General features: G+C 42.3%; 1 protein-coding gene across 1 annotated transcript in view; it reads right to left on the reverse strand.

Moving 5' to 3' along the window:
• The window catches only part of LOC126482400 (serine/threonine-protein kinase PRP4 homolog), a 148,489-nt gene that overhangs the window by 45,968 nt on the left and 80,280 nt on the right, over positions 1-22,241 (reverse strand). Inside the window, exons 9-10 of the mRNA XM_050106516.1 lie at positions 14,246-14,572; positions 12,935-13,167 (exon numbers count right to left, since the gene is read on the reverse strand). Of these exons, the coding sequence (XP_049962473.1) occupies positions 12,935-13,167; positions 14,246-14,572 (560 nt within the window). The remainder of the gene's footprint in view (positions 1-12,934; positions 13,168-14,245; positions 14,573-22,241) is intronic.

Consider the following 22,241-nt stretch of genomic DNA (forward strand, 5'->3'; position numbering starts at 1 on the left):
ACACAATAAAAACAATATAAAACACACAAATTTCAACCTTTCGCAACCCACGGTTGCTTCATAAGGCAGGGGGAAGGAGAGAGGAAGACGAGAGGATGTGGGTTTTAAGGGAGAGGGTAAGGAGTCATTCCAATCCCGGGAGCGGAAAGACTTACCTTGGGGGGAAAAAGGGAAAAAGGGACAGGTACACACACACACACACACACACACACACACACACACACACACACACATCCGTCCGCACATATGGATGTGTGTGTGTGTGTGTGTGTGTGTGTGTGTGTGTGTGTGCGCGCGCGCGAGTGTGTATACCTGTCCCTTTTCCCCCCCCAAGGTAAGTCTTTCCGCTCCCGGGATTGGAATGACTCCTTACCCTCTCCCTTAAAACCCACATCCTTTTGTCTTTCCCTCTCCTTCCCTCTTTCCTGATGAAGCAAACGTGGGTTGCGAAATCTTGAAATTTGTGTGCGTGTTTGTGTGTTTTTAATTGTTTTTATTGTGCCTATCTCACTTGGTAAGTCACAGCATTTTTTAAATAAATAATCTGACAGACATTGTGGTGGTGGTTGTTGGGATGTTTAAGGGGGGACTAAACAGCGAAGATCATCAGTCCCCCATTCCAAAAACAGGCGAGCTGAAAAGTTATGGAGCAGGTAAAAACCAAAGGGGGGAGGAGACGACCCCCCAGGCGCTAAAAGAACACAAAGGCAGCAACAAACACTACAGACAAGACGAGTACAGATGAACACCAGACGGAAGGAAACAGAAGAAAAGGAGATGGCCGGAGACTGGTTGACTGACCACGAGAACAAAAAAAGGGAAAGAGTCAACCATCTGACGACACACCAAAACAGCAACAAACATTGAGAGGCGCGAGGACAAAAGACACAGAAAGGGAAAGGTGCAGGACCTCCCTAAATAGAACCATAAAAAAGACTACCACGGATAACAGTTAAAACGTCATCAGCCATGGAGGCATTGTCGCATAAAATCAAAGGCAAAGTGCCCGGGAGATTAAAAGACTGCCGGAGGGTGCGCAGTCAGGGACACTCCAACAATATGTGGGCCACCGTCAGCCGGGACCCACACCGACACAGAGGGGGATCCTCCTGATGCAAAAGATGGCTGTGCGTCAGGTAGGTATGGCCGATGCGGAGCCGACACAGGATGACAGAGTCCCTGCGAGAAGCCCGCAGGGAGGAGCGCCACACATCGGTCGTCTCCTTGACAGCCCGCAGTTTATTTGGGGATGTCATGCCACGCCACTCAGCAGACCACATCCCAAGCACCTTACGGCGCAACACCAGCTGCTGATCGCGAGCCGGGAGGCCGATGTCCAAAGCTGGGGCATCGATCGCCCCTTTGGCCAGCCTGTCAACACCGGGTAAAGGCGGAAACAGACTCCTGAATAGAGGACACCAGAGGAGAAGAGGTATAGCAGCAGTTGATGGCCTGGAGGCTGCTCACGGAGTCACTGCAGATGACGATGGACGTACCTGAGCAGAAACGCATATGCTCAAGAGCGCGCAATATGGCCACCAGCTCTGCAGTAAAAATACTGCAGCCAGCCGGCAAGGAGCACTGTTCAACATGGGCAGCGTGAGCAAAAGCGTAGGCAGTGCGACCATCAACCAGGGAACCATCAGTGTAGACAGTCTCACAGCCCGAAAATGAGGCGAGGAGCACAAGAAAACGGCGACGGAGGGCCGCAGGCGGAACCGAGTCCTTGGGTCCCTGTGCCAAGTCCAGACGGACGGACGGCTGGGGCAAACACCAGGGAGGCGTAGGTGCACGGACCCAGAAGGGAGGCAGAAGAGGGAATGACCCCAGTTCCGACAGCAGGGACTGGACGCGGACAGCTATGGAAAGCCCAGACCTAGGTCGCCGTTCGGGCTGATGGAGGACCATGGCAGAGAAAAGCAGGCGACGATTGGGATGGCCCGGCGAGCAATGCACATGGACAGCATAGTCGGCGAGCAGTCGATGGTGGCGAATCCGCAGCGGGGGAACCCGGGCCTCCACCACTAGACTATCCACGGGGCTCGTACGAAAAGCGCCAGTTGCAAGCCGAACCCCACAGTGGTGTATGGGGTCTAACAACTTCAACACTGAGGGTGATGCAGACCCATAGGCCAGGCTCCCATAATCAAGCCTGGACTGCACAAGGGCTCTGTATAATCGCAACAGCATGCAGCGATCCGCACCCCAAGATGTGTGGCTCAGGCAGCGGAGGGCGTTGAGGTGCCGCCAGCACTTTTGCGTCAGCTGAGTAATATGAGGAACCCATGTGAGCCAGGCATCAAACACGAGTCCTAAGAAGCGGCAAGTGTCCACCACGTCAAGCAGGTGGCCGTCGAGGTAAAGTTCAGGATGAGGGTGGACCGTCCGACGCCTGCAGAAGTGCATAACTCGAGTCTTGGCTGCAGAGAACTGAAAACCATGAGTCAGAGCCCATGATGCTGCCTTGCGGATGGCTACTTGCAGCCTGCGTTCGGCGACTCCCGTAGTCGTGGAGCTAAATGAGATGCAGAAGTCGTCGGCATACAAAGAAGGAGACACCGACGACCCCACGGCTGCAGCCAGACCATTAATGGCCACTAGAAATAAGGAGACACCGACGACCCCACAGCTGCAGCCAGACCATTAATGGCCACTAGAAATAAGGAGACGCTCAACACCGAGCCCTGCGGGACCCCATTTTCCTGTATATAAGATGAACTAGGGGCGGCACCCACTTGCACCCGGAAAGAGCGGCGCAATAAAAAGGTTTGAAGAAAAGCCGGGAGCTGACCACGAAGACCCCACTCATGCAACGTAGCAAGGATGTGATGCCTCCATGTGGTGTCATACGCCTTCCGCAGATCAAAAAATACAGCAACAAGATGCTGACGTCGAGCAAAGGCCGTACGGATAGCAGATTCCAGCCGCACCAAATTGTCCGCAGCAGACCGGCCCCGACGGAAGCCACCCTGGGATGGAGCGAGGAGACCGCGCGACTCAAGGACCCAACACAAACGTCGCCCCACCATACGTTCGAGCAATTTGCACAAAACGTTGGTGAGGGTAATGGGACAATAGCTGTCCACCGCCAGTGGGTCCGCACCGGGCTTCAAGATGGGGACAATAAGACCCTCTCGCCATTGCGACGGGAACACGCCCTCGCTCCAAATGCGGTTAAAGATGGTGAGGATGTGTCTCTGGCAGTCCCGGGAGAGATGCTTCAGCATCTGTGCGTGGATGCAGTCTGGTCCTGGTGCCATATCAGGGCAGTCGGCGAGGGCAGCGAGGAATTCCCTTTCGCTGAAAGGAGCATTGTATTTTTCAGAACGACGCGTGTGGAATGATAACGGCGTCTGCTCGGCTCGCTCCTTTAGAGAGCGAAAGGCGGAGGGATAAGTGGCAGTCGTAGAGCTCTGAGCAAAGTGCGCAGCAAGGTGTTGAGCAATGGCGGCAGCGTCCGTGCAGACAGCGCTGTCCAAGGAGATCCCAGGGCCACCCATAGGGGTCTGGTATCCACAAATCCGCCGGATCCGGGACCACACGAGCGAGGGGGAGACACGGGAGCCCAAGGATGAGACATACCGCTCCCAGCACTCCTGCTTACGCCGTGCGATAAGGCGACGGGTCAGGGCACGGAGCCTCTTAAAGGCGATGAGGGTCTCTAGAGACGGGTGCCGCCTATGACGCTGGAGAGCCCGCCTACGGTCGCGAATAGCCTCAGCAATCTCCGGCGACCACCAGGGGACAGCCTTCCTCCGAGGGAGTCCCGAAGAGCGGGGGATGGCAGCCTCGGCTGCCGAAATGATTGACGTGAAGACACGGACCACCTCGTCAATGTCACCCTGTGAGGGAGACTCAATGGTTGCAGCGGAAGTAAAAGCCGGCCAGTCAGCCCTGTGGAGAGCCCAGCGGGGCAGGCGCCCAGAAGAATGACACTGGGGCAGTGACAAATAGATGGGAAAATGGTCACTACCACACAGGTCAGGATGCACCCTCCAGTGGAGGGATGGGACAAGTCCGGGGCTGCAAAGAGAGAGATTGATGGCCGAGAACGAGCCATGGGCCACACTGAAATGCGTGGGAGCACCGGTATTCAAGAGGCTAAGGTCGAGCTGAGCCAACACATGCTCCACGGCACGACCGCGGTCATCGGAGACAGTCCCACCCCATAGAGGGTTGTGGGCATTGAAATTGCCCAGAAGCAGCACTGGTGGCGGGAGCTGAGCCAGCAGCGCAGCCAAGACATGTCGGGGGAGCTCCCCATCCGGAGGAATGTAGACAGAGCAAACAGTAATAGCTGCTGAGAGCTCAAACCTGACAGCGACTGCCTCTAAAGGCGTCAGAAGGTGTACTAGCGAGCTACAGACAGAGTGGTGAACAAAGAGGCAAACTCCACCTGATGCTCGTTGACAGGCACCACGGTTCTTATAGTATCCCTGATAACCACGAAGGACGGGGGTCCGCATTGCTGGAAACCAAGTTTCCTGCAGAGCAATGCAGAGAACAGGGGAAGCACTCAGAAGCATCCGGAGCTCAGGCAGGTGGCGGAAATAACCGCCACAATTCCACTGGAGAATGGAAGCAGTAAGGGACTGGGAGGGCGTGAAGGCGACTAAGAGGCAGACGGCGCCTCAGAGCCAACTGCTGCCACCGGGGGGAGAGTCAGCTGAGGCCATAGGAAAGGCCCCCGAGGGTTCCGTGAGGGCGAGATCCGTGGCAGAGGCGAGGATCTCCACCTCATCCCCGGAGCCAGAACTATGTACAGCAGGCGGCACTGAAACCGCCGGAACGTCCTTCTTCTTGGACACATTCTGTTCCTTCTTCTCGCGTCTGCCCTTAGGGTGAGAGGGCTGGGAGAGCTTCTCTGAAGGAGCGTCAGAGGCTGACGACGACGCACAAGCCCTACGACCAGCAGGTGGCGGAACCTTCAGCCACTGGCTGACATCCGGCTGGGTAGGAGAAGAAACGGAGGAAGGGAGAGCCCCGAGGGACCCCTTCCGCGAGAGAGGAACCGGCAGAGGCAACGCCGGTGGAGAAGGAGGGGGAGGGATCGAGCCCCCCGGTTTTTGAGCAGATGTCACTCCCGAAGTAAGCGTGGGGGGTGCGACAGAAGAGGGTTTGCCCCCAATGGCTAAGGGGGCAACAGAGGAAGGCGTGCCCCCAGAGGAAGGCGTGCCCCCAGACATGAGGGGGGCATACAGAGAGGCACGGCCCCGAGGGCCCACTGAAGGCAGCACAGAGGAGGCGACAACCGTCGCTCGCGAGGGCGACGATGACGTGGCTGCAGCATAAGATGTTCAAAGGGAAGCAGGATACAACCTTTCAAATTTCAGTTTTGCCTCTCGATAAGTAAGCTGACGTGGCTGCAGCATAAGATGTTCAAAGGGAAGCAGGATACAACCTTTCAAATTTCAGTTTTGCCTCTCGATAAGTAAGCCGGTCCAGGGTCTTAAATTCCAAAACGAGTTTTGGAAAGATCTTTGATGTGCAGCAACATGTACACTGTATAAATTCAAATTCCATCAAACACTGCACGTTACTTTCCGAAGCAATGAAATCGAGATTGCGACACGATTTTGTAAGCCAGCCATAGCTCATGTCACGTGACCTCGCCAGCTGATGACAGCGTAGGACACGTGATGTAGTCAACCAATAGCAAGATCACTCTTAAGAAGCGCGAACACACAAAAAAGAAAAGTTAATGGTTTAAATTAATACACATAGTGTTGCTGCAAGAAAAACGGAGCTTTCACAAATAATACTGGTCTCGAAGATTAATGAGGTGCAAGAGAAGCTAAGATTCCACATATAATGCTGAACTTTTTACGCGTGTTACACTTTAATATACATCACACAAATGTGCTAGTAAAATTTTTAATAATGATGTAAATGTCTGATCTTCTGGGCTCGAAACTCTTCTAGATGGGTCGTCCTCAAAGAGTTGTTTTTTAAATGAGAGTCAAACGCTCTGTGATTTAAGAAATTCATCGTACATTCTTGCACATAGTTTATCTTGTGTAAAAGAAAAATTACTTTGAAACTAACACTTTTCAAACCACCATTCGCAATATTTTCCCGTGACCTGTTAGAAATTGGTTTGTTTCAGTAGTTGCCAGATAACAGGTGTCACTGCGCATGCGCAGCTACGATGACGCATGTTCATACGTGTAAAACATTAAAAGATCTTGCATTACGTCATAAAAGAAACAAGACATCAAAGGATACTTCAAGAGCATCAGAATTTCGTGAACCATTCTAAAATGCACAATTTGGCTTAAAGTGCACAATTATATGTCTAGATTCAGATGTAAATTTTCTCTGAGTACCAGTGCTGTATTATCACATGTTTGGTTCTTTATTACGGCATAATGCCATACGAGCTAGAAGGTGGAAAACGTGCGCTTGAAATACAGCGAACAGTTGAAACTAGCCATCAGTGTGAAATTAAACACTTCGTTTCAAATAAATTGACTGCCTTAGCGCAAAAGATTAATAAAAGCCAAATCTCTTTAGCAAACCAACAAAAATAACTTCATTGTTCTGCAAGGCAATTAATGCTTGACTGTCAAAAAGGTTGAAATAAAACCTGAAACTAGCAACATATTTTAGGCTTCCGTAATTATGGGAACGTATTTTAATTCATTTTGTAGCTCCCGGCCATAGAAATTCGTTTTGTTTTCATTTAATGTGAGAGCAATAAACGAAGAGGAAACAGCAAAATCACTAAACGTAAACAAAGGTCACATGGAGACTACCCACCTACCCTCTACAACTCAAGATTGCTCTGTGCATCACCCCCGGATCTATGATATTTCCGAACCGGAGAAATTTAGATAGTGGCACGCAGCCACACGTCTGTAGCCAGAAGCGGATGAAGGTACTACTCATACGCGACTCAACTGCGCATGCGCGAGAGCCCGCCCGCAACTACTCAAATGAATCTCTTGTAAACAGCTGTCACGTCACTCTCATCAGAGGCAATTTGTTGTTAGGAAGCACTGCATATTCTTCCTAAAGCCTTTGACACACTTTGGTTGGCAGACGCTTGTATGAGCACTGTGTTTTGTTGTATATGGCGCATTTCCTTTGCAACTTGAGTGTTTTTTTTTTTTTTTTTTTTTTTTTTTTTTTTTTTCCGTTCATGTTTTGTTGCTGCAGTATTATTCTGCAGAAGCGGGATGCAGTAGTATCCTTTGTTAGAGTATTAGTTCTTACCACTCAAAATCACAAAAATTTAACTGGCAACTAAAACAATGAAAAATTCGCGAAATTCTAAAAAATTCCCGGGTTTTTACCGGTTTTCTCCCAGACGAAAAAATTCCCGGGTTTTTCCTGGATCTCCAGGGGCGTATAGACCATGAAAGGAAGACATCAAAGTGATTCAGAGGCATGCTGCTAGATTTATTACCAATAGCTTCGAACATCACACAGGTATTACGGAGATGACTTGGGAACTCAGAAAGGAAGGCCTGGAGGGAACACAATGTTCTTTTCGAGGAACAATACTGAGAAAATTTAGAGAATTGAATTTGAAGCTGCGTGCAGAATAATTCACAAATTTTGTCTAAGGACCATGAAGACAAGATACCAGCAATTACGGCTCATACTGGGCAATATAGGCAGTTGTTTTTTCCTTGCTCTGTTTGCAAGTGAACAGAAAAGGAAATGACTAGTAGTGGTATGGGGTACCATATGCAATGCACTGTATGATGACTTGCGGAGTATGTATGTAGATGTAGGTTTCCTTTAAAAAAATAAGAATGATGGTAGTTTAATGCTTTGTGTGTCCTACAAAGTCTCCCTCTCCCCTCATTTGGGGTACAATGCACAGAAGGTTCATACCACCAAGTGAAACTGCGTGAAAAGTTTTTCTTTGGGATGTTGTTCAACTTGCGATAACATTGGCTTGAATGTCGGTTAAGCTGTCATAGTGCTGATCTTTCATTTGAATTTCTGCACTTGTCATCTTGTGGTTGGTTTGTATCAATACTGGCAAGTCTCATCACCACAGACGACTTTCTCCATAAAAGAACTGTCCAAGATTTGCTTTTCAATCAAGTCATGGCAAGCATAGACATGTCATTATTTTTGTTCATAAGTCAACGCATGCGGGATAAACTTCGCAAAAGCTGATTTTCTTCAAAACATTCTGGAGGGTGTCTTCATACTACGGTAAAACGTCCAGTAGTTAACACTGCCTGCTAATGAGTACTGGTTGAATGCTACAGTTGTTAATACAAGCTGCCACTGTAGTTACTGCACTAATGTCACTTATAGACCGAGAATAAAATGTCTCTGAGCATTTTGTATAGACGGTTTATAGTTTGAACTTAGCCAGTATTTCGTTGGATTTTCTGCTAACTTCAAGACACTGTTCCATTGCAAAAACTGTTAGCTTCATCCAGTTGATGATGTCCTCCATAAAAAACCCAAGTATCACTAAATGATATGATGCACAGATAACATCTGTGAAATTACTCTGATGGAATGCTTGAACGTGTGGGCCACAGTTGAACACAATATATTTCCTAAATAGACCAAATCCATCAGAATAGAAGGTTACAATACTGATTATAACCTCAAACACACAGCCTGAGTATTCTTGGTGTTTCAGAAGCCTGTATGGAGACTTCCGGCATTTGAAAGATGACTGAAATCATCGATGATACACTTTTGTATTTGTTTCCTCTCATACTCAACAAAAGACGAGTCCGCCTAGTCCTGTGATCTTACTGACTTTCCTCTTCTTTCTAACCTTACTCAACTTATCCCTCTTTCCTCCCTGTGGCAGAAACTACTAGGAGTTCTGAAAGTTAGGATTAGTTTTTTTACTTTTAAATTCACTGATATTTTGCTTCCTGAAGCTAAGTACAGGCAAATCATTCTTTATCTTTGTAATTTTATAACAACATTAACAAGCTTTGCAGGAAAAAAAAGAATTGATTCCAAGTAGGTTTGAAGTAACAAGAAAAGCACAGTTCTGTAAACAGCCCAAAGTTAACTGAAACATCCGTTATCACAATGGCAGTGTAACAACTGTTCTACAGGGTGTCTCAAAAGAAAATTTAGAAAAAAAGTCCATAGGGACTCAAATCTGAAGCGCATGGGGGCCAATTTGTCACCCCTCCTGGAGATCAATTTGCCACAGAAAATTTCATGAACTCGCAGTACAGACTCACTGGATGTTTATGCTGTGCCTATGTCTTGCCAAAACCATATTCTTTGGTTATAATCAGGTAAGTTCCGCAATCCAGGCACCAAAAACTCATTTAATATTGTCACATAATGTTCCTAATTCACTGTAACAGCATGGCCGCACTCACCCTCGCCTTGAGCCGACATTGCAGCCCATACAGTAAGGTGTTTCTCATGCTTCTTTTTATGATTCTCTGCATTCCAGTAGCACTAATTTTACTTCCTGACGTGACAATTTAGGTGAAAATGAGCCTCGTCAAAAAACAAGATGACGTTAAATGAAGGACACTCAGTCACATCATTAACCAACAGCAGCCTTGTCTGGCATCCTGAGGCTTTAATTCTTGCACCAACTGGATCATGTCAGGGTGTAGTTTATGGTTTTTTTGCAGAATTTGGTGCAGTGATGGTCTATGCACATTTACAGAACTTGCATGCTTACAAATGGAGAGATCAGGATTGTCACAAACAGACCGATTTACACTCTCCTCGTATTTGCCTGTTCTTGATGACCTTGTTCATCATGATTTTGGTTTGGTCAGTGTTGAACTGGTCAAATGTTTCGATCCATTTCTGGATAAGGAGCACACTAGGAGCATCAATTTGTTGCGCATCTGCAGAGAGGTCCTCAAACATAAACTTGATTTTGAGATACCCATAGTCCTAGTGCACGATCTCAAGAATATGCCTATAAAATTGTAATTAAATGCTAAACAAATACTAACAAAGAGATAGAAGTGAGGTTGACCCTTAGGAATTTAGTCAATGTGGAATGTTTCCTGAGAACAGACTGCACATTCTCAATGTGAGAATTTTACAAAAGCAATGATTTGGTGATTGTAGCATGGAGGAAATTTTGCAGTGATCATGGATTGTGTAATGTAAATGATGCTCCAAGTGTTCTGCTTATCCAGAAATGGATCGAAACATTTGACCAGTTCAACACTGACCAAACCAAAATCATGATGCCCAAGGTCATAAAGAACAGGCAAATACGAGTAGAGTGTAAACAGGGAGACCCTCCCTGTTTACCTTTCCCCTGTTGCTTCATAACCTGGGTTGTGAGTAACTGAATCCACTTTCCCTTCTTCCCCTTTTTTCCGAAAGCTAGGATACGTAAATCTTCTGTTCTGTTTTATGTATCTATCGGCTGTACTGAGCTGACTTAAGTACTGGCCAGCCCCTCTATCTCTTTGTTAGTATTTGTTTCACATCTTTATATGAGATTTTCCATTAATCATTTAATTAAATGTTAAGCATGCCAGTGGCAAAAGAATAGATACTGAGGCACTTGCTGAAGATATGGGCATCAAAGCTGTTAACAATGGGAAAAAAATTGTAATCTGCTTCCAATGCAAACACACAAACAAAAGTTAAGGAGCATATTAATTGCTGTATCATTGTTGGGATGAATTATATAAAATTATCATCAGTAGTGTGTAAAAACAGCTGCTATTGCTCAAAATTACCAAGACCACACAGGATCCAGTAGAATTTATGCAAAATTTACAGGTGTAACATCTGCATTTCAAAATAAATTTTACTACAGTTCTCTGACAGAATGTAATACTCAGGGATTGGGTGGAAACATGTCCTACCTTTGTGCATGACGAGCAGTAAAATTATCACCTATGAATCAATGACACCTATGGAGATTTCTCAAAATTCGAACATAAAACTACATCCTGAACAATGTATTTTCTTCGAGACAGCACACAGGGATTCCAAAACATCAATTACAATCAAAGGAAAACACATATGTTACTTGCCAGGAAGCAATATAACCATATCCTTGTCTCCACTGAATTTTGAAAGCATTCAACTGAGTACCTCACTAACACGCAGACAAGAAAATTTGTCCATTAGGAGGGCTACCTAGCTGGGTTTGGTATTAGGCAAAGTTTTCTTGACATGCAGACAGCATACTGTCCTGGATATGAAGGGTAACAAAGTCATGGCAAGAATTCAAAAACCCTGGGCCAAGTTTAATGTGCTGTATTTCAATGAATAATTCTGGCAAAGCTGCAAAACTTGGCAAAATTATTTCATAATTTGAATTATGCGCATTCTGAAAGGTCAATGTATTTTAGTTCACTATTTTTATGTTTATTAGTAGAACGTCATAAAACCAAAGCTTATGAAACATCTCACTTGTGAATATTTGTACAACTAGTACGGAAATAATTTAAAGCTATAATGGTTTTTAATCAACAATGACTGTTTTAAAAATAAGGAAAGGTTTTGCAAATACTGCTACCAGTCACAAAATCTGTTCATTTCTTAAATTATTTAATTAGCAACACGTTTCAAGGTTGACATCATCAGGCTGCAGTGGGAGTAAAAAACCTTTAACATAAGTGTGTGAGCACGCACACGCACACAGACAAATACATAAAAAAGTCACTAGGTACAATGGGTCACTGTTCACATGAAAATTATTTTAAAATAACATTCACTTTGTTCTTTTGGTGTGGCAGGTTTCTTATGACATGCTGAGGTCCCTTTATTTCTATGGCTTTTTTTTACCTTGTTAGCTGCTGTTCAGAAACTTTTAAAGTTATCTTTAAACATGATATCACAAACACATCAACAGTGCAGAAAACTAGGTGGTGGTCAAAAGAAAACTAATTTCGATTTGAGTATTGATATTTCAATCCTGGTGTCAAATTGAAATAAGTTTTGTTTTGACTGCCATCTTGTATTCGGCACTATTGATGTGTTCGTGATACGGTGTTTCAAGGTAACTTTAAAAGTTTCTGAACAATGACTATCAAGAGCAAAAGAGGCATAGAAATAGAGGGACCTCAACACAAAATAAGAAGCCTGCCACATAACAAGAACAAAGTGAGTGTTTGTTTAAAAAAATTGTCATGCAAACAGCAGCCCATCATACAAAGTGACATCACCTCTTATTAGGGTATATCCTCTTTCTCCATAGGATGACCAGGGCACATACTAAGACTATAGTAAGAAGCTTCAATATATATGTGCACTTGAGTTAAATTTTTTTTGCAATGCCACTGTAATCTGATGACAATGATGTTTGGTTTTGTTGGGCACTCAACTGCGCAGTCATCAGCGCCCAGTAATCTGATAAGGTCTAACCTCTAAACATGTTGCTAATTAAATAATTTAAATCTTCAATAAATTCTACTACTGGTAGAAGTATTTATAAATCCTTTTCATAGTACTGAAATGTTGATTAAATCTATCACATTCATAACACGGATACCAAGCGAATATTAAAAAGGTAATGGAAAGTCCTTATGAAATGTAAACTTTGATAGATTTTGGACGAATCCTTTTTCCAGTTGTAGAGTATGCAAAAGATGGGCGTGAATGTGTAACCACCTTCCCACCCACCCACACACGCTTGTATGTCTACATTGTGCTAGCATAATGTGGCCACTCATGTGTGTGTGTGTGTGTGTGTGTGTGTGTGTGTGTGTGTGTGTGTGATGTATAGCTTATAAAAGGATTTGTCCAACAGCTACCCAAGTCTTTAGTCGTGTATCTGTGCCTTTCAATGACTACTAGAGAGAGAGATAGAGAGAGAGAGAGAGCGAGGGGGGGGGGGGGGGATTTGGAGTAGAGAACCAACTAGCGAGGGGGGGCGGCGGCGTCGGAGTGGGCATATGCTCAAAAGAAGTCCCTTGATAACTGATCACATTCTACTTACAAAATTTCATATTAAGCTACAAGTATTATAAGTATTCAGTTATCTGCACAGCATACTCACATAATTTCATTGTTGCGTATTATTTTCACTGCCACATCCATATTACCTCTTGCACTATCTCTAGCTCGTATTACATTTGAAAATACGCCTTGACCAGTGTATCCATAAACAACATATCGACCATCCATGATTTCCCCAATTCTGACCCTATAATATCCTTCCGCATCATCCCAGTTATCAGTGAGACTAGGATTTTCTGGACCACCATGGGCTTTGTCAACTGTACTTGGACTCTGTAAATTCAAACAATTTAAAAAAATTAATTAGCAGCTTTTACCAAATTAAAGAACACAAGGAAAAACTGGGAGAGGGAGAGATAGTAGTTTTACATAAATTTTCATATCTCGCTAAACTGTAATTCATATGTAAGCTCCCTTCAGGTATAGGTCTACATAATTTAATTTTTATAACACAGTTGCAATGTGGCTGGACATTTCTTTTAAATAGTCTTTTTTTTAATAGTGCTATGTATCACTCATCCTTCCCATGTTCTTGAAAAAGGTCAATCCATCTTGACCTGGGTTTGAAGAGCCTTGTCCCTTCTTTCTAATCTTCCAAAACTATCCTCCCTGAGAAACAACTATATTTACAGAAGCTAAGACAGTATTGTGTATTTTTGTGTGTGTATCAGCAGAAGGGATATTCTGTCTCCAGAAGCTAATTGTGTCTCATAATTTTACAGTTTCATTCATTTAAACTAAACTATGCTTGTGCATTTACTGGTGACGTAGTTGGATATATAACTGTGGCTCATTTTATCAGGTGTTTTAATTATCCCAGCTACTCACACCTGGGAATACTTGTAACTTACATGTAGCTGATACAGTCTATAAACATTCTCATGAACAGTGGAACTTTCACACAGTAGCGTGGAGGATGTAAGCCCCACCTTCCATACAGTATGCAACCACTAAACCCCTGTTTCTGCCTCATAATGTAACATCTACCCTCAGTTTTGACTGTGAGCTTTATTTTACTAGGACATGTAAGTATTGCCCACAAAGGAGTAGGAAGTGCTTCAATAGTCATTCTAGCACAAATAACTGAAATACAACACAGTAGCATGAAATATGGCATGCAAGAATTACTATTTTAGTGCTATCGCAGCATACAGTACTGCTTAGTTGCTACTGTTGGCAGTGGCCAGACACAAAACATAGAGAACTCAAAACCTCTTCGGAGACACTGACCTTGGGAGTCAAGGATTAAACAAAACAGTTACATACTGTACTGATTATCATAATGTTCTATTTTTGTCTGCATTCAAAGATTATTGATTTATCCCTATAAAAAAATAAAAAGAAAACTTACATTTAGTGCCTCTAAATTGTCACCCTCAGCAAACATATCCCACTCATTTTTCTTCCCATCTTTACGATCTTTCCTTTCTTGCTTATTTTCTTTGTCATCTTCTTCTTCCTTAACAGCAGCTGGATCATATGATGTAAAGCGTGATTTTCTTTTCTCCTTTGGTTTTGAGTCCTCATTATCATCCTCTGTTTTAATTGTCTCAGTTTTTATTTCAGGTACATTTGGTTTGCAATTGTCAGGACAGTTAACTGGTTTCTCACAAACACTGCTTTGCCCAGACATGTTCATATTCGAAGCATTAGAATCTTCACTTAATGCTCCCAACCTCTGCAAAAAAAATAGCAAATATTAATTAATTAATTACTATTATTAACAACAAATCTCCTACACAGAAAACTTTAATTTTGAAACCAAACCACTTGTAAAAAATCATTTACGCTATGGTTGTTCAGCCAATAAGGTTTTTTCGTACCTATCATACATGCACTATCACTGAACTAATTCTTATTAGAAGGATGCACCAAATCTTCATTCACGACAGACTGTTTCAGCATTTACAGCCATTGTCATGTACCTGTGAATAAAATTTGGGTGAGAATACGTATAAATGTGAATGTCATTCATATTATAAAATGATTATATATTACACATGTCTAGACTGATGTGATGTCCATGTTACGCTGTTAGTGAACTGTCTTTAACTGCCACTGTTTTGATAAGATCGTCAAAAATTTTGGTTAATAAAATAATATCAATGTTCATCTGTATAATCTTTGTAAACATATAGTTTCATAAGAGTTGAACAGTCAAAATACTGCCAAACCACAATTAACATTTTTTTCGGTATATTTACGTCATTTACCATCTTATCAAAACAGTGGCAGTTATGAGACAGTTCACTAACACTGTAATATGGAAATCACATCAGTCTATATGCGAGAACAATACTGTTATTTTAACATAAATGACATTCACATTTATACAAGTTCTCACTAAAATTGTATTCGCCAGTACTTGACAATGGTGATAAAATGCCAAAACAATCTGCAGTGAATAAAGATTTATTATAAGCAGCTACTCTGGTGCATATTTATAATAATCATGTCATTAATAGACGTACTGTGTATTCTGCTGCTGGTTCCAAAGAAGAAAAATTGAACTAATTCTTGTTTTTCAAGCATTTCAGTCTACCTGCTACTGGCTTGGAAGACATTCCATATCCTAAACAACAGCCTCAATATTCACTATTTTTTAAGATGTCAATCTTAGCCTAGATCACCTTTTCTTCTGTGGCCTACACAATACATCCCCAGTATATCCCATTCTCTTTATAAAATTACTACTAATTTCACAGTATGGTTTGAAAAAGTTTTCCACAAACTAGTCCATCTTAAACACCATAAAATGAGATGAGAAACATTCCTTCAATTTGTGATTACACAGTTTGATTAACAGCTGTAATTGGGTAAGCCAAATGATATTTCTCACAAATAAATGTAAAGGAAGAGTGTGTGATCACAGCAAAGAGTAGGGTGGTGGTGGTGGCGGCGGCATTATGTTTGTTCGGAACTTCCTGGGATGAAGATGAAAGACTGTAATGTACGCAATTTTTCAAAAGGAAGATGGCAAATTTAACAACCTGAGCATGCAACAGAGAGAAGAAGTGTTTTGTTGATGCTGCACATTTTTGCCATTTTGACCAAGATAAAACTAATGCTGCAGTGTTCTTTTTCAGCACGTCAGAGTAGAAGTTGGCACAGAAACATCAAAGTGAAAAATCTGTACAAATCACGTGTTTATTTACATACAACAGCTGACTTCAGAATTTTACTTTGTGTGAGAAAAGCGTGTGCAAGATTCATCTGCCAATCTGAAATTCTAGATTCACATATTTAACAATTTGTATTGCTCCTGCAAAATCTTTCACTGACTGTATCAATACCCAGATGTATCACAATATATTGTGAAATTTCAAACATTTGTGTTATTATCAATCATAGGCTTAAATTTGTTTGTGCTCTTTTAAAATTTTTGACAACAGTAGGCCTATACTCATTCAAATAACTGTTCTCTAATTTCATTGTATTTTTACATTAGAAATAGGTCTTTTCTGAGAATTTTCGGACACTTGCAAAACTATATTTTCATAAGTTATGGGTACAAAAGTTTTGGATAAGTAATTCATTTTTTTGCAAATGAGCGTTTGTGACGGCCAAAGAACAGATCACTGCTGAATTTCATTGTACATCAATGCATATAATTGTGTACTTTCAAGAATTTTTGGAAGTTACCATTGTCCCGTGCATAATCTAATTTGTACCAATTTGGGATTTGTGATTTTGTTACTCTAGCAGATACTCTAACTTATTGTGTTACATCTAGTTTTTCCTTCAAGAAGAATATATATTATCTACGTTTATCATAAATTAACTCTATTTTCAAGTTTGCTAACAACTATAATTTATCTCAAAAAGTTTTGGGAAAATAATAAATTTGTACCACAGGTTTTTTGTTGCCTCAATAGAAATCTCATTTTGTATATTTGCTTCAATTCTTATACGGAATAAGAAGCATTTTAACTCAACAGATTGTAAGACAATCAGTGGGCTTGGTTTAAAGTTACTTGATCACTGTCCTGTAATACATTGCACCAGGCAAAATGCAGCCCCACTGAATGATGATCTCAAACATGGAACGAATTGGTTGACACTCGTAAGCAGCTGGAAATGCCCTGGCTATTGTCAAATGATTGGCATGTTCTGTGATTCATTATGCTGGAGGAGCTCCCAAGAGTCATGTACCTCCGGTATCAGTACCAAAGGTACCTTAAGTAATATCCTCTCCTGTGGATCCTATCCCCTCTGTGGAAAGTACAGGATACGTCATTACTCGTCCACTTGACTGTGAGTGGCTTTTCAATGGCAGAACTAGGCATCCTGTACAGGGCAGATGGGGACCAGGGAGGACGCAAGCTGTTACAGCAATTTCCCTAACCAAAAAGTTCAAGGTGCAGTCTTTCACTGACACTGAGCCAGTGGGACTCACTTCATTTGTTTTGGGGAACATGTTTTGTCTGGTGTCAAGAGGAGGTGAACACAGAAGGATAGGGCTCTATTATTGCAGCAGTCCGAACATGCAATGAAGGTACCCCTTAGGGAAATGGCAACAACAGACAGGAAACAAGGTGCACTCAATGTGTATGCCTGGGGGCCTCATTCAACATGTTGAAGAGGCTATTCCAGCAGCCACTGAAGGAACAGGGTGCAACCCAACTGCTGGTTGTGGCGTATATTGGAACAAACGATGCCTGTCACCTGGGCTCCAAGGTTGTATTTGGATCATTCCAGCGACTGGTACAGAAGACCAGCCTTATGCACAGTTTCAATGAAGCTCACAATTTACAGCATTGTCCCCAAAACTGAACATGGCCCCTTGGTTGTAAGTTGAGTGGAAGGACTGAACCAGAGACTTTGAAGGTTCTGTGACAAGCTAGGCTGCGACTTTGGCAACTGTAGGGCTCCTTTATATGGGACAGATATGCATTACACATCAGAGGCTGCTACTCATGTAGCTTACTGTTTGTGGGGTGCACATAAGGTGGTGGTGAAGTATTTGGAATACCAGAGTTTGAAATGCTCATGAAAAGCAATGAAGCTCACATTATACCAGCTACAGAAAGCTGGTTTAAAACCTGAAACTGACAGCAATGAGATTTTTGAGGAAAATTTAAGTGTATATCGAAAAACAGATTAATGGGAAATAGAAGTGGTGTATTTGTGGCAGTAGCCAAGAAAATCAAATGTACTGAGGCAGAAACTGAAGCTGTATGTGAGCTTGTTTGGGCAAGATTCAGTATCAGGAATGAGCTTAAAATGATAATTTGATCTTCTATTACCCACCACACTCATTTTCTGAAGTAACAAAAACTTGAGAGAAAACCTCAGTTTGCTTGTACATAAGTTCCCCAATTATACTGTAATCATTGGTGGAGACTTTAATCATCCAACAATCAACTGGGAAAATTACAGATTTGTTGTTGGTGGGGGTGATAAGACATCCTGTGAAAGATTACTAAATGCCTTCTCTGAAAACTACCTAGAACAGATAGTTCATAACCCCCTAATGACAGTAGTATTTTGGTTCTAACGGCAACAAACAGACCTGACCTCTTGAGGATATCTACATCGAAACAAGTATCAGAGACCATGACACGTTTGTGGCAACATTTCAATGAGGAACTTAAAACTTTCAGCACAGGGCAGGAATATGTAGAGGAACTATGGGTCAAGTTTAAAAGGATAGTTGACCATGCACTGGATTGATAGATAACCAGTAGAACACTTCATACTGGGAAGAACCCTCCATGGTACAGTCACTGTAAAGAAACTTCTGAAGTAGTAGACTCGACTGCATAATAAGTAGTGTAGGACTATAGACAGAGAGATGCTAACAAAACACATTTGGTTGTCAGGAGAGTAATTCATGAAACCTTCAATGATTACCATAGCAGTAAACTGTCAAAATGATCTTTCACAAAACCCAAATAAATTTAGTGAATGAGACAGGATCTGAAATTGAGGGTAGCAAAGCAAAAGCTGAAATGCTTAACTCCATTTTCAGATGTTAGTTTACAAGGGAAAACCCAGGAGAACTGACCAATTTAATCCTCTTACCACTGAAAAGATGAGTGGCACTGAGAAACAGCTGAACTTGTTAAAAACTAATACAATTCTTCTAACTATAATTCATCACAGAACCCTTGAACAAAAAATTATGCCAAATTCTCAGAAGAAAGCACAGGCCACACCTGTCAACACAGAGGACAGTAAAAATGATCCACAAAACTACAGTCCAATATCCTTGACACTGATTTGTTGTGGAATCTTAGAACATATTCTGAGCTCAAACATAGTGAGGTATCTTGAACAGAACGACCTCCTCTATGCAAACCATCATGGAGTCCAAATACTAAGATCATGTGAAACCCTTACTGTTCATGTTGTATATTAATGATCTTGTGGACAATATTAATAATAACCTCATACATTTTGCAGATGATGCAGTTATCTAAAAAGAAGTACCGTCTGAAAGAAGATACATAAATATTCAGTCAGATCTTGATAAGATTTTGAAGTGGTGCAAAGATTGGCAACTTGCTTTACATGTTCAGAAATGTAAAACTGTGCTCTTCACAAAACAACAAAATGGAGTATCCTATGACTACAATACCAATACGTCACTGTTGGAACTGGCAAACTCAAACAAATACCTACAAATACCTGGATGTACACTCTGTAGGGATATGAAATGGAATGTTCACATAAGCCCAGTCGTGGGTGAAGCAGGAGGTAGACTTTTGTTTATTGGTAGAATATTTGGGAAGAGCAGTCAGTCTACAAAGGAGATTGCTTACAAATCACTTGTCTAACCCATTCTAGAATACATCTCAAGTGTGTGGGAGCTGTATCAAATATGACTAACAGGGGATATTGAACATATACAGAGAAGGGCAGCACAAACTGTCAAAGGTTTGTTTGACCCATGGGAGAGAGTCACAGAGATGCTCAAGAAACTCAACTGACAGACTCTTGCAGACAGACTATCCCAAGAAATTCTACTAAGAATGTTTCAAGAACTGGCTTTAATGATAACTCTAGTAATATACGACAATCCCCTACACACAGAGGGATTGTTAGGACAAAATTTGAATAATTACGCACATAAACACGTGTTCAAACAATAATATTCTCAAGTTTCATACATCAGGGTGTATACATGGACGAGGAAAAAAAATTCCTGGTTGAAAATACACTTTCTCCCGGGTGAAAATACACTTTTTCCCTTTAAGTGACAGTATACTTTTCCTCGGCACTGTAAAACTTATCAATCCTTAGAATGTTAATGGTTTTCTACACAGACATATAATTTGCCGGCACTTGAGAAAAAGAAACCCAGGGGGGAAAAAACATCTTTTCGAAAGATCTTGGATGTGCAGCAACATGTACGCTGCATTTTTTCGTGTTAGGGAGGTATAAATTCGAATTCCACCAAACAATGCACGTTACTTTCCGAAGCAATGAAATCGAGATTGCGATGGGCTTTTGTAAGCCAGTCGTGGGTCATGTCATGTGATCTCGCCAGCTGATGACAGCATAGGACACGTGATGTACTCAACCAATAGCAAGATCACTCTTTAAGTAGCGCGTACACACAAAAAAGAAAAGGTAATGGTGTAGATTAATACACATGGTGTTGCTACAAGAAAAACAAAGCTTTCATAAGTAATATTGGTCTCTAAGATTAATAAGCTGCAAGAGAAGCTAAGTTTCCATTTATAATGCTGATCTTTTTGCGTGTGTTACACTTTAAGGTACATCACACAAATGTGCCAGCAAAATTTTTAATAACAACGTAAATGTCTGATCTTCTGGGCTCGAAATTCTTCTAGATGGTCGTTTTTAATTGAGAGTCAAATGCTCTGTGATTTAAGAAATTCATCGTACGTTCTCGGACATAGTTCATCTGGTATAAAAGGAAATTTACTTTGAAAGTAACAATTTTCAAGCCACCATTCACAATATTTTCCCGTGACCTGTTAGAAATTGGTTCGTTTCAGCAGTTGCCAGAGAGCGCCAGATAACAGGCGTCACTGCGCCTACGCAGCTACGATGACACAGGAAGCCCGCATCTTCGTACGTGTAAAACGTTAAAAGATCTTGCATTATGTCATAAAAGAAACAAGACATCAAAGGATAATTCAAGAGCATCGGAATTTCGTGAACCATACTAAAATGCATAATTCGGCTTAAAGTGCACAGTTGTTATGTCCAGTACTGTATTATCTCATGTTTGGTTCTTTATTATGGCATAATGCCATACAAGCTAGAAGATGGAAAACGTGCACTTGAAATGCAGCGAACAGTTGAAACTAGCCAACAGTGTGAAATTAAACACTTCGTTTCAAATAAATTGACTGCCTCTGCGCAAAAGATTAACAAAAGCCAAATCTGTTTAGCAAACCAACAAAAATAACTTCATTGTTCTGCAAGGTGATTAATGCTTGACTGTCAGAAAGGTGGAAATAAAACCTGAAACTAACAACATATTTTAGCCTTCTGTAATTATGCGAACGTATTTTAATTCATTTTGTAGCTCCCGGCCACAGAAATCCGTTTTGTTTTCATTTAATGTGAGAGCATTAAACGAAGAGGAAACAGCAAAATCACTAAACGTAAACACAGGTCAAGTGGAGACTACCCACCTCCCCACTACAACTCGGACTGCTCTGTGCATCAGCCCCAGATCTACGATATCTCCGAACCGGAGAAATTTAGATAGTGGCGCCCAGCCACACAATTGTAGCCAGAAGTGGGAGAAGGTGATACTCATACGCGACTCAACTGCCCATGCGCAAGAGCCCGCCTGCAACTGCTCAAATGAACATAATGTAAACAGCTGTCACGTCACGCTCAGCGGTGGCAATTTGTTGTTAGGAAGCACTGCATATTCTTCCTAAAGCCTCTGACACACTTTGGTTGGCAGACGCTTGTACGAGCACAGTGTTTTGTTGTTGCCTATGGCGCATTTGCTTTGTGACTTAAGTCCCCTCCCCCCTCTCGTTCACGTTTTGTTGCTGCAGTACTATTCTGCAGAAGCAGGATACAGTAATATCCTTCGTTAGAGTACTGGTTCTTACCAGTCAAAATCACAAAAATTTAACTGGTAACTAAAACAATGAAAAATTCGCAGAATTCTAAAAAATTCCCGGGTTTGTCCGGTTTTCTCCCGGACGAAAAAATTCCCAGGTTTTTCCCGAATCTCCCGGGTCATATACACCCTGTACATGGATGGGATAACAGGAAACCTTATTATCTGGTACAATGGGACAACCCTCTGCCATGCAATTCCCAGTGGTTTGCAGAGTATAGACGTAGATGCAGACACAAGACAATCAGATAACACACACTAAGAATCTGTTGTCCCTACTGGCAAATGT

The sequence above is a fragment of the Schistocerca serialis genome, chromosome 5 (assembly GCF_023864345.2).
Source record: "Schistocerca serialis cubense isolate TAMUIC-IGC-003099 chromosome 5, iqSchSeri2.2, whole genome shotgun sequence".
In the NCBI taxonomy this organism is placed as follows: Eukaryota; Metazoa; Arthropoda; class Insecta; order Orthoptera; family Acrididae; genus Schistocerca; species Schistocerca serialis.